We start from the raw sequence: 12,643 nt of genomic DNA on the forward strand, positions 1-12,643 counted from the left end.
TAACCAATACTAGAACCGTATATACTTATTGCTTTACAATATTGTGCTAACCGTGGCCAATCAGAACCATTTAATATTTCTAATATTTCCACATTTGTTATAGAAATATTCCTAAAATATTTTAGTCTGACCTCACTCAGTCTAGAACAAACTACCAATATATGGTACATTCGATCAAGCATTAGGTCATTACATAAGAGACAAACTTCTTCGGTATTATCATGGTGGTATGGCGGAGAACTACCTAAATACAATAAACCAGCACGAGCCTTAATTATCCACCTGACTTGCTCCAATGATAAACTACAATTGAAGTAATGTTTGTTACCTAAGCTAAAATTAAGCTCTTTATAAATGTTATAGGAATCGAGTTCCAAAACTTTCTGCATAAATTCCTCTTTAAATTGTAGTTGGACACATTTTACTAATTTATTAAAAATATTGTTCCATGAGGCTATATTGTTAGTATTACATTCAAAGTTTATATGATATTTTTTTAAATGGTTGATGATTTCTAGAAACCAAAAAAGCTTCTTAGAAACAATTTGGGTCGCAACTACTTTTGGTAACCTGTTGTCACTCATAGCAAAAACTTTAACAATGTATTTTAATTGTAATTTGAGGGTGTGAGTATAAATTGGAAGGTAACCAGTTTCACAATAGATAAAGGCAGATGGGAAAAATAATGGCAGTTTAAACACTTTTTTAATAAAGAAACGGTATAGCTTTTCTAGATCTTCATATTGGTCTCCTCCCCAAACCTGGGCCCCATAACAAGCCATAGAGCGACTTACACTGTTAAATAATTTTAGTTTCGAATAATACTTTATACTATTATTTTCTATAAGTCGACTCCATAACGTGTTCATCCCTTGTTTAGCTTTAGACACATTACTTTTAATATGCTTTACAAATGACAATCTAGAAGTCAATGTCACGCCCAAGTACTTGTACTCATTTACCGTTTCTACAACTTCATTATGGCAGAACCATTTCTCTCGTTTTGCAGGCCTTCCTCCATTCCTAAAAACAATAATCTTAGATTTCTTCATGTTTATATTCAAGTTCCATAACTGCGTGTAGTTACAAAGAGAGTTAATCATTCTTTGCAGCGTTTGGGGCTCGGAGGCAAGAAGCACTATATCGTCAGCAAATGCTAACAACTTTACTCTTTTGGAGCCAACAAGCACACCACCCCCGTCCAGACACTCCTCAATATCATTAATGAATAAAGAGAAAAGGAGGGGGCTAAGCACACAACCCTGCTTAACTCCCATTTCCATATTGAACTCAGAGCCTCTTCCCTCCGGACCCCAAACGCAGCCTACCGTATCTGAGAGAAGTGCCTCAACACATCGGATAATCTTTGTGGACAGACCCAAACTATTAAGTTTAAAAAATAAAGCATATCGGTCAACAGAATCAAAGGCAGCAGCGAAATCAACAAAAAAGGCGTAGACTTTCTGCCTCTTAGCACTTAGCTTCAGCTTTACTAGGTTAACCAATGTGAAAATATTGTCAATAGTGGAGTAATTTTTCCGGAATCCTGCTTGAAACTCATTTAGAATACCGTTGTTAGCCCACTCTGTTAGCCTTTCTAGAATTAGACCAGCATATACTTTGCCAACAACATTATTAAAAGAAATTCCTCTGTAATTTGAAACCTCATTACAGTTTCCTTTTTTTAAAAGAGGAAAAACAACTGATTTTCTAAAGCTAGATGGAACTTTACCAAAATCAAATATTTCATTAAATACATCTAGTAATAATTTTAGAAAAGTGTGAGGTGCGTTTTTAAAATGTTCATATGGAACACCATCAAGGCCAGGCGTTTTTCCACATCGAGCCCTAGATAGTACCACTTCCAACTCTGACGTAGTAAATGGCGCATCATATTTTGTATTTTGTATAAAAGGCGCAGCATACTGCATTCTACTCATACTCAAAGAGGGGTTATATAGATCTAGAAAATACTTAGTCCATTCATCCAATGATATACTATGAGATTTGTAATTCGTACCCTTAAGAGATCTCACCGCCTGCCAAAACTCTTTACTATTATAGCTATTATTTATCTGATTTAATATCTTATAATTAAACTGGCTTTTCTTTAACTCACACAATTTTTTAAAGTCATAATTATACTTCAGATAGACCAGTTTATCGCTTAACTGATTAGACTTCCGATACTTTCTTAGACTCTGAAACGATAACTTCCGAGAGTTAAAACATTCTCTGTCAAACCATTTTTCACAATAATCATATTTCTGCTTTGGCTTAGGGTTAAAATTGGCAGCTGACATAATAAGATTTATAAGAAAGTTTATTTTAGAATCAGTGTTGTCCGTAATTAATATCATGGAATTTAGCATTTTATCTAATTTGTATTGGTATACATCCTTTAAGTTTTTCCCATGACGCCATATTAGTTTAGGTATTGGAATAGGAACACTTTTGGGCTCTTTTACGCTAATGTCACAAGTTATCTCTAAAGGCAGGTGATCTGAAAAAATTTGAGTTTTGATTTGAAAATTAGAAATATAATGAATAACATCTGCACTAATGCAGCAGTAATCAATGACTGACGAACCGTGGTTGCTAATGTAAGTAAGATCCCCCTCCAAATCACCTTTCACACGTCCATTCAAAATAATTAGACTAAAATCTTCCAATAACTCCAGTAAGGCTTTACCATTTTTATTAACAACGTTATCTTTAGATCTCCTATAAAAATTCTCCACTAATGACCTTGAGTTTAAACAATGTTTTGAAATTCGTTGCAGGCACCCAGTCCTGCTGTTAAAGTCTCCAACCAAACAAAATTTTAAACTACTATTACCATAAAGGATATCAGATAATTTTTTAAAATCTAATTCCCATGCAGTAGGGTTTAAATACACTGGAACAATATAAAAACAATCGCTACATATGTTTACACAAATCACATCTCTGCCCGACAATTTAACAAAGCTAGCACACTGAGAAATTGCACTGTTAACTTTTATACCATACAATGAACCACCAGAAGCTCTCCCCATTGCAGCTTTTCTAGATGCTGTTGCCCACTTCAACACGAATCCCGGAAACAAGTTGGTGAATTTATTTATATCCTTCTCTTCAATATGAGTTTCGAAAATCATAAAAATATCAAATTTGACAACGTACGAAATGAAATTCCTATTAGATAAAACCCTTTTCAATCCAGCTATATTGTAACTTAAAATATCCAGTCGACCAATCCGCTGCCGTAGTTGCTAAGAGTCTGACACTGAAGTTTTCCGATCTATACACTGCACACTTCTGGGGGTATGAGTATAATCAGACAGTTCAGAATTACTGTTCGGAATAATATTCTGGTCTGGTTGCAGTTTGTTCCGTTTAGTAGTATCTAGCTTGTTATCCTTATTCAGCAATAATTGATCTTTACTAGGAGGTGAGGCCGACATCATTCTTTTCCTATTTAAAAGAGGATCATAGCTATCTTTTATCACCAGTTTATTATATTTTATAACAGCAAATTTACCCTCTCTTCGGGCCTGGACAAGCTTCGGTCGTAAGCTCTTGCGAGTTTCGATTACATCTTTTGGAAAATCATGCGAAATCGAAAAATTAGAGCCTTTCAACTTAAAAACATTTTGCATAATCATTAATTTAGAACGGAAAGCAGCCAGTCCTACGAGAATCGGACGATTCCTACTACCATCTCGTTTACCTAAACGTCTAACAAAGTCAATATCCGTTCTGCCAATATTTAACTCCAATTTATTAGCAAAAAAGTTGCAGACAAAACTTTCCAATTCCCAATAGTCCACCATTTCATCGACAGCTCCAAATATAACTACGTTCCTTTTTCTCAGTTCGCGATCGAGAGTATCCATTTTCGTTTCGACTATCTTAACTCTATTTTCCAAGACTTCAAAGTACTGCTTTAAATCATTTAAAGTTTTCGATCTACTCTCTTCCATGTCGGCTTTTAAATCCAAGCGTAGTTTTTTGAGTTGTTCAGCAATCTCACTTCCCATGTTGAGAAATTATAGCCTCAAAGCGAAAATAAAATTATTATTACTAATAACTATTCCCCGATAAAATAGAATAGCTCAGCTGTTTATAAGATTGAATAACCAGATATATAGTTTTGTTGAGGTAAATTACTATTAATGTAGTATAGAGTCCAAGTAAACTATTACTCCAACAAACACGGTGACGTGGTGGTCGAGCCTCCGTTTGTTGACAGATCAGTTCTACTTGAGATGACGTTTATCTCCCACTAATTAGTACGTCATAAAACCTACCTGGCCAAGTTTATTCCAAACTGGGCAGATTTTAATCAGTCAATTCTTTTTATTCGCTTATATTTCCGATTCGGCTCGATAGATTTTTTCCAAATTTCACACAAATAACAAAAGCACATTAAATTTAAAGTCTGCAAATTTTCAGCACACAGAAACTCTTAAAACTTAGTAAACTGTTGAATTTAAACGGATACGAAGTGAACACGTTACTCGCTTCGGCGGTACATATACTAAAATTGGTAGATAATATATTTTACACATTATTATTTTTATTTTTTATTAATTTATTTACATTATTATGTATCCTTAAAATGTTCAATGACGGTTTCCTCTCCTTTCAGAATGTACCAAAAAACCGGAATGAGATAACTCTTCAATCAGCCCACGTCTCTTCATTTATATTAAGAAACAAATTATATTTAAGATTGTCATTAACTTTTTATAATAACAAATAATATATAAATATTTGTATTCTTTTTATAAATTCCTTCCTCTCCAATTTATCAATCGATATATAATATTTCGAAAAGCATGTAATAATACTTCTTTATGATCACACAGGATGTTCTCAAGTTTACTCCAAAACATGGTGTACGAATGAAATTTATGACACTCAATTTCGATATCTTGACTGCTACCAATGATTGGAAAAAGAAAAATGCAATAGAATTCCATAAGAGAAAAAAAGTTCCAACGGTACTTAAATGATATTGTTTGAAAAAAAGTAAAGGTAATTACTCTGAAATAATTTCATATTATTGAGTTCTCAGTAAGGTACAGTGAATCACATTGTTTCATTCTTAAGTCAGTTTTTAGCTAGGTGAAAGACCTAAGCCTAAATTGTCGAATAACAGTTGGCGTTAGACAATGGCATATGTAGTTTTGCGAGACAGAACTACAAAATGTGGAATTCCCATACTTAGTTAGAAAGTTACTTCCCATACCCTTTCTCGGTTTGAACAAAAAATCAGTACACTAAATGAAAATTCACATTTTAAAACTTAATTTTCGTCTCTTTTTCAAAAGCGGCGAAATCAAAGTGATTTTTCTAGGATTTCTAACAATTCCTGATCTTTTGATAAATATTTTAATTTATTTAAAAGCATTTTTTTTTTTTTTTGTTTGACTTGAGGCGCGTCAACATCTCAGGTTATTCGCGCCCGGAGCTTTTTTCAGTGCACTACCGGCCTCCGGAGACATTGTTCTCTCGTTACAGACAACACTGTCCATCACCGGACAGTGAGCTGTAAGAAGCTCCTACGAAGAGAAAATCTAAGGGTCAGCTGCTAGATTCGAACCCGGGACCTTCGCGTGGGAGTCCAGTACGCTAACCGCATAGCTAATCCCTTCCCTTTAAAAAACAAATAAAATGAAATTTATTTTCGCACACTATCTTATTCTTCTTTCTTATTTAACTGATAGATACATACTTCTTAGTGATAATCCCAGCAAGGCAGACATCCCGCAGGAATATGTCTCGTTTTTTTTTATTTGTAACATTTTTGCAATAATTCCTTTTTTTTTGGGAGCCATACTAGAAAGTCAATGGGATCGGCTTTTGTACTAAATCCTTCACGAGCTGAAAGACCGGATGCTGCAAAACGAAACCGTTCATATATCTTGACCAGAAACTTACAACGAGATTCCTCAGTACTTATTTTTGTTTACTCCTCATTGTTTAAAGAAGTTTAAGTACTTAAACTACAATATTTTAAATTTAAAGGGTTCTTAGATTACCTAATTTTACAAATATTTTGCAGTAAGAACTTAAAAGAAGGAAGATTTTTCAAGAAAAGAAATCATTAGACTTGGAAAAAATACAGTCAAGGCTCTATTTACAATAAATCATTCTCTAATCATAAATACAATAATAAAGCTATATTAAAATAAATAAAGTAGTAAATTTTTCTAGAAACATAAAGCTTAATCTCTAAAAGGGGATTTCATTCCAATGGCGTATCACAGTTAAGTACTCAGTATAGGGAACACTAAAATTAAAAACGGACACATTGTGCAAAAACATCATCTTGATCTTTAAGATGTAATTAACATTCTTTAAATTCCATGAATTTTTCATTAACTTCTTTTTACCAAGACCTAATACTTATATTTCCAATTACTCGCCAAAAAGAGATTTGGTATTTGCATTTATTCTTAGAAATTATATTGATCCTTTTAGAGAACTGTTTACTTTGGTTAAGAAAACCAGATCTTTACCCTTACCATTTTATTGATTGTTTCTTTTGATTAGAAAATAATAACTTACGATATTTTCTAAACATTTCTAACATTGATGTTAACAAATTTCGTACACAAAATTGATGCTCACGCTTGGTCATATTAAAAAAAAAGACCCAAGTTACTGTAATTGCGAGATAGACTCATTTCTTGAAACGTCGAAATATTCGCACTAGATCTTGGTAGCGACAATTGAAAAAGCAAAGAACTTTCACCTATATAGTTCTTTATTTTCGTTTACTCTCTTTCTTCAGAGCGGACACAAAAGCTTGTAGATCTCCTTCAATAGAAATGATCCATCATAGATCCATCTTAAATTTTCACCAATAATATCTACAGTAAGATCTATAGACTTTACTATATCAAGCTCATCTTTACATATGAAAGTAATACATAAATCATTAACTAATTGTATGGCCTCCAAAAGTATAGACAAGATCCAGTTAACAAATTAGTCTACGCCACTTCATGATAAAATAAATATAAAAACCATTTTAGTGATCATATTGTAGTAGTGTTGTATTTGTGAAGAGACCAAAAAGAAGAAAACGAATTCTAAACACTCAACAGGAGGCTTATTTTGTATAATAACTTGATAAGCATTATAGCTTTCAATAAAATTTAGCATTCCTTCAGGAACTTCTTCACAGAGCATAACCTGGGAATAGAGAACGAGCCGGATCCATTGAGTCCATCAAAAAGAAAGCAAGTCCTGACATGCCTAAGAAACAAGATGTAGTAAATTAATTCTAAGTTGACTTAGTTTTAATGCAAAATCTGGTTTATGTAATCATGTACATTACCTTCAAATAATGAATTGGGCCTATCTGGCTTCATACCCTCATTCTGGGGATAAGCGGTACACCAATGTAGAAAACAGGCCAGCCTGTACAGATACTTCCTATCCTAAAAGGTACCAGAAGAAGATCATTAACTTATCTGGAATTTAAAGTTTGGATAGTTTAGACTACTCAAGAAGAACTCTACAAAAAGGAGGAAGAAAAAGAATTAGAGCGGAACTGGTCACAAGAGTACTCCAGGACTACATTTCTGAGAAGAGTCAGTCGCAAGAGCATGCAAATGGTTTCCTTCTTCAAGAGATTCTAGTCTCGGAGAAGCTTGACATTGTCAGCGAAAATCACAATCCATGTATTAGGAAATTAAAAAAATCCATTGCTTGTAACAGTGCTGTCATTTCAGAGGAAATAAAAGAATTTCTAGCATGGGGAGTTTTACCTATTTTAAAATGTAATGAAATTGAAATTGTTCCTAAAGTCTATCTAGCGTCGAAGGCTACTTCAATCAGCTGAGAGAAATTTAAGGACCCATCTAAGCAGTCAGGTGTTGGAGCGCGATTATTCTTGTAACCGCACGATGAGCGGCCTCTATCTTTTGTTACATAATCTAGGATATGAATAGACTCACAATTACAATAAGAGTGGATACTCAATTAATCATATTCGATTAAACTTATTAAGTAAATCGTAGAGTTCACAAAACTTACTTTGGTCACTTTATAGAGATGTGAAAATGTGTATGCATTGCCAGCCACGCCATGGCAGATTGAATATCCTTTTACGAGAATTCCACGGTTCCAGACTATCTCACCACATTGTCGAGCCACTTTCAGGTAGCCCTCATCCTCGTATACCTAACATTGTCAAACATTAATCTTTTAGGCTTCCAAAGGTTCTTATCGCTAAAAATTTGGTTCTTAAAGGATTACTAGATGAGTGTGTCGATTATGAATCTGTCTTCATGGTTGTGCAGTTAAGACGACTACCACCACTTCACCTCCTCGTGGCGTGAACCTCATGGCTCAATTTGAGACCTGGTAATTGGAACCATTTCGCTGCCCCTTTTTAACATTCAGGGTACCCTATTCCCTTTCATTCATCGTTGAGGAAAGACAGATTAGCTATTTCTTCAGGATGAACAGCGAACATCACAGAAATACATAATCCTGAGACTGTCTTTTTTTCCTCACTGTAAGAAAATTTATTTCACTTACTTCGCTAGCTAAAGTAAACAGATGAACGAATCCAGGAGCGCCATGACACCATTGTACAAGTCTGTCTCGATCGTTAGTTTCTGAAGAAGGAAAATTACCAGACTTAAATCTAATTGAAACCAGCCAGTCTAAAGTTGGTTTAATCAATGAATTCAGTTCATACTCCGACAACAGATGTTTATTCTGGAAAAAAAAAAAAGAAGAAAATCAACAGATAATGTGATGGCAAATTTTAATCTATTTCAGAGAAGGAACTTTCTTGGGATTATGGCGCGGAGACAAAATCTAGAGCGCCCCTGCACCAAAATCCGCTAAGACCGTGGTATTCGTCAGGGATATACAACTAGGTAAAAATTACTACAATCCTTTTCGTAGCAAAAAGAACGAAATATGCTGGAGTTAAAAGACAATTGATTAAATTGGGAAAGTTTTTTTAGAGGTTCAGAAACACAAAAAAGAAACATAACTCCAGTGATGTACGTATAAAGTTTTGAAACACCTTATCCACACGAAATAAATAAATTGCTTAACTTCTGATATTTTGAAGGACAACTCAATATTTGAACTCATTTGCCAAGGAAAGTATTGTTTTCGTAAATCAATAAATCACTGATAGATAACTTATTAAACTAAATAAAAAAATAAAAATAGCAATAAGATGTTTCGTCATACAGCCCTTCAAATACTCTCCTTCCATCATAATAAACAATATAAAAAAATAATTCTGAGTTATGTAAATTTGTTTACCACAAGAAGCATATACAAGATCCCGGCTACTCCGTGAGCGGCACCCAGGTAATTTTTGCCATGCCATTCATACTTCAAAGGACAAATAAAGTTTTCTTTTTTCGCTCTTTTATAACCGGAACGCAGTAATTTCTCCAGGTGCTGAAAAAAAATAATAATAATAAAATACTCAATAGAATAGAAATAAAAAATAATATAGTTTCAAACACTTCACTACAAGAAAATTATACACCTCAATCAATATATAGATTTTTCATTATTATTAAGAATATTATAAGTTTTTTACACTTTCCATTCTCCCAATGGACTAACATTCTCCCAACCAGGAATTTTCGTTTGACATTTAATACTCGTAAATATCGTACTACAAAATGTTAGAATCATTTAACAGCTGGGTACTTCATTCCTTTCTAATGGCTTAAAGTTTGGGGTGTTTTCGGCAAAAATCGTCAACATCCCTGAAGAGTGGATACTTCATTTACCAACTACAAGAAGTAGTTGTTCTTAAAGGCTAAGAAGCCTATACTTGAAGAACCTGACGAGAAGTGGTAGTAAGAATAGGGTGTTTTCATTATACTATGATAATGAGGCGACTAATCGATTAGACAAGAAAAGATTTTGGTTCTTTAATCGGATCTGAATGGGTATAAAATAAGTCGTTGGAGTGGTGGACGAAATCGCTAGGCCAGAAGCAGTTTTTTGTCTTCTCTTCTTAATGGACTGCAGTAAACTAGAAAGCAAGCTATCACATGGGTATGACAAAAAATAACTTGGCTAGATTTTGCCATTGAAAAAGAGGAGATAGTGTGATGTCAGAGCTAAGACATCACAAGAGTTTCTCACCAGTGTCTACTGACTCTCCTGGTGGCACTGAGTCTTCCAGACAAAAAACATAGCATTTAAGATAATTTTAAAAAACTCTTTTCTCATAATTTTTTACGATACAATGAATTGTGGTAAATAGCCTATACAATATATAACATTTCCCCAAACACCCCTTCCTTAAATCTCTCACCAAGATTAAAAATTTGGTAAACTGGAATTTTAGATTTAAAGGATTCATACGACTAGTATTTCCTTTTATCAGCAAGAAAAGAAAGCGGAAGTAGAAAATAAATTTCATAGCTCACCTTCCTCACTTCTTCCACCGGAATCACTCGTCCTACGTGTTTGATCACGTATAGTAATGCATAAATATAGCCTGCTCTTCCGTATAGAATCTCATCAGGAAAATCAACCACGATATTCGGCAACTTTATTAATCTAAAATTATGGATTAATGATCGATGATTATTTACTTGAATGTGGCAAAGTCGATTTGAAAATAAGCTAGATCAAATGCAGATCCGGGTAGGACAGTTGTATAAGGGTTAATCGCCAAAAACTGCACGAAAAAGCGTATCGTTCAAAAACACCAAACTTTGACATTTTTTTTCTCTTTTTCTATAAAAGATAAAAATTCCCAATTACTCTTTATAATACAGGGCATTTTATATTCTGTTCTGCTACATAGTCGTGTAAAGATGCAGGCTGTTCAGAAGTCAAATTTAAGACCGGGAATGGAGCCTTACATCTTTGTGAATAAGAAAATGCGAGGAAGCTGCTTAATGTTAATTAAAAATCCGTCGTAAGAATGAGGAATGATGTGAGAATGCAGGCCTTAGACGTCGATGCGCCAGAAAAAAAACAATTATAGGCAATAGTACAGGTTTAGTGATGATGAGTTTACACTTGTAAGTAGAATATTCCCATTTTGATTCTACTTTTTATTTATTGGAAAAAGAATGAACTTCTTCCCTACCTCCCCAACACCTAATTTGATGGTTGAACGTTAAGCCCCGCCTGAAAAAATAACTTTCTGCTTTTAATTACAGCTACAAGAGCAGCAGTAAAATATATATTACCCTCCTTAAAGATTTATTTTTCTTGAGTGCATCAAAATTGATGATTTCTTATAAAGCTTCTTTAAACGGATAGGGTTACTGAAATAATACATGAATCATGAGCACATTATTCCAGAGAAAAGCACTAAGACGGTGTAGGGCAGGATTTAAATTTAATACTGCAACTTATAGGTAGCTGAAAGTGAGAGGTATTATAAGTCCCATACCTGCTTAATTAATTTCAATGTTATACTGATTACCTCACCTATCAATCAAGTCATCGGCTTCTTTCTCCTGGCCTTTCCAGGAATACAAAACAATAGCAAGTGCCAATGGTCCTGCATCTCCATTTAAAAAGCTTATACGTTTTAACTTTAAATTAGCTATTGCTACATTTAACAGACGTTCTGCAAACTAAACATGAAATATATTTATTTTTTCAATTTTATTTATTTATGCTTAGAAATTGATTTAATCTTCGAGATTTGCATAGCTATCTGATCCCCGATAAAAAAAAAAAAGCAAAATCTAATGATAAATAAATTTAATACGTGAGCTACTATATTTAGAAATAACAGAATGATGTAGCTAATGTTCTGAAAAGTAACAAAAGAACTTTTCTTAAAGCTGTGATGAAAGGAACCTAACAAGTACTACAACAGTTCTATTAGCACTAGATCATAGCAGCGTCGATGTAGTTATCTATTTGTAATTACTTATTTAAATAGTTATTGACGTACTCCAAACAAAATAAACATAAAATAAATTCAAGAGATATTTAACAGAAATGACAACCTCCAATGAGTCCATATTCTTAGTTCTCTTATACTTCCACATGTGAAGATAGGCGATTCCTGAATAACCAGTATATATGGAGTAATCACTCTGGCGATCATAGTATTTGATATGTTCGTTAACCTTAGTACATAATTTGTCAACAACGCTATTTGCATATTCAGTTAGATTTTTGTTAAACTATAGAAAAAAAAAAAAATTTAATCAGTAAATTTACTTGGCAATAAATCATTTAAAATAAAGAAAAATAATTGAATTTGTATTAGCAAAAGTGACAGTAAAATATTTAAATTAAGGATTCAATTTAGCGAGGAATCGGTCCAGAACAAAGATTCTTCGCTAAATTGAATCCTTAATAAAAATAATTGAAGAAATCTACATTATTACTAATTATTACCTCATCTCCATCCAGATAAGATCTTGCATTAATTTCATTATAATCCAGATAAGGATTATTACAACAGACTTTGGCCATGGCAATCATAAGTAACTTATGTTTTGTTATCAAAAAGGAATATGATTAATTAATAAAAAAGGTTACTTTCCACATAGGAATGTACGTAACCTCATTGCAACTGTTACTTTCAGAATGTTGTAACCAGTACAGCTGGTGTTCTTGAACAGATCACATGGTTCGCAGTGCTTAGTAATGCGGATGTCTGGAATTTATAATAGAT

At 33.5% G+C, this 12,643-nt stretch overlaps 2 protein-coding genes across 4 annotated transcripts in view; one reads left to right on the forward strand and one right to left on the reverse strand.

Moving 5' to 3' along the window:
- LOC141446655 (angiotensin-converting enzyme-like) overlaps positions 1-6,187 on the forward strand; it is a 21,915-nt gene extending 15,728 nt beyond the window's left edge. For 2 of the 3 annotated variants that reach the window (XR_012453809.1, XR_012453810.1), the window contains 2 exons: positions 4,854-5,022; positions 6,053-6,187. Coding sequence is in view for 1 of the 3 variants with exons in the window: in XM_074113268.1 (XP_073969369.1) it covers positions 4,634-4,656 (23 nt within the window). In the remaining 2 variants the exon portion in view is untranslated. Of the gene's footprint in view, positions 1-4,633; positions 4,758-4,853; positions 5,023-6,052 lie in introns of those variants that run through there. The other variant, XM_074113268.1, reaches the window with a different exon arrangement.
- On the reverse strand, positions 6,095-12,502 carry LOC141446662 (glutathione S-transferase LANCL1-like). The gene is made up of 9 exons (XM_074113300.1): positions 12,364-12,502; positions 11,967-12,146; positions 11,437-11,585; positions 10,419-10,551; positions 9,289-9,429; positions 8,542-8,724; positions 8,035-8,181; positions 7,334-7,436; positions 6,095-7,251 (listed from the first exon to the last, which is right to left on the reverse strand). The coding sequence occupies exons 1-9, from the start codon at positions 12,448-12,450 to the stop codon at positions 7,175-7,177; spliced, it is 1,200 nt and encodes a 399-aa protein (XP_073969401.1). The 5' UTR covers positions 12,451-12,502; the 3' UTR covers positions 6,095-7,174.
- Positions 12,503-12,643: the final 141 nt, after the last annotated feature.

This window comes from Rhodnius prolixus, unplaced genomic scaffold, assembly GCF_049639745.1.
Source record: "Rhodnius prolixus isolate KJV_2025 unplaced genomic scaffold, Rpr scaffold_7, whole genome shotgun sequence".
Lineage (NCBI taxonomy): Eukaryota > Metazoa > Arthropoda > Insecta > Hemiptera > Reduviidae > Rhodnius > Rhodnius prolixus.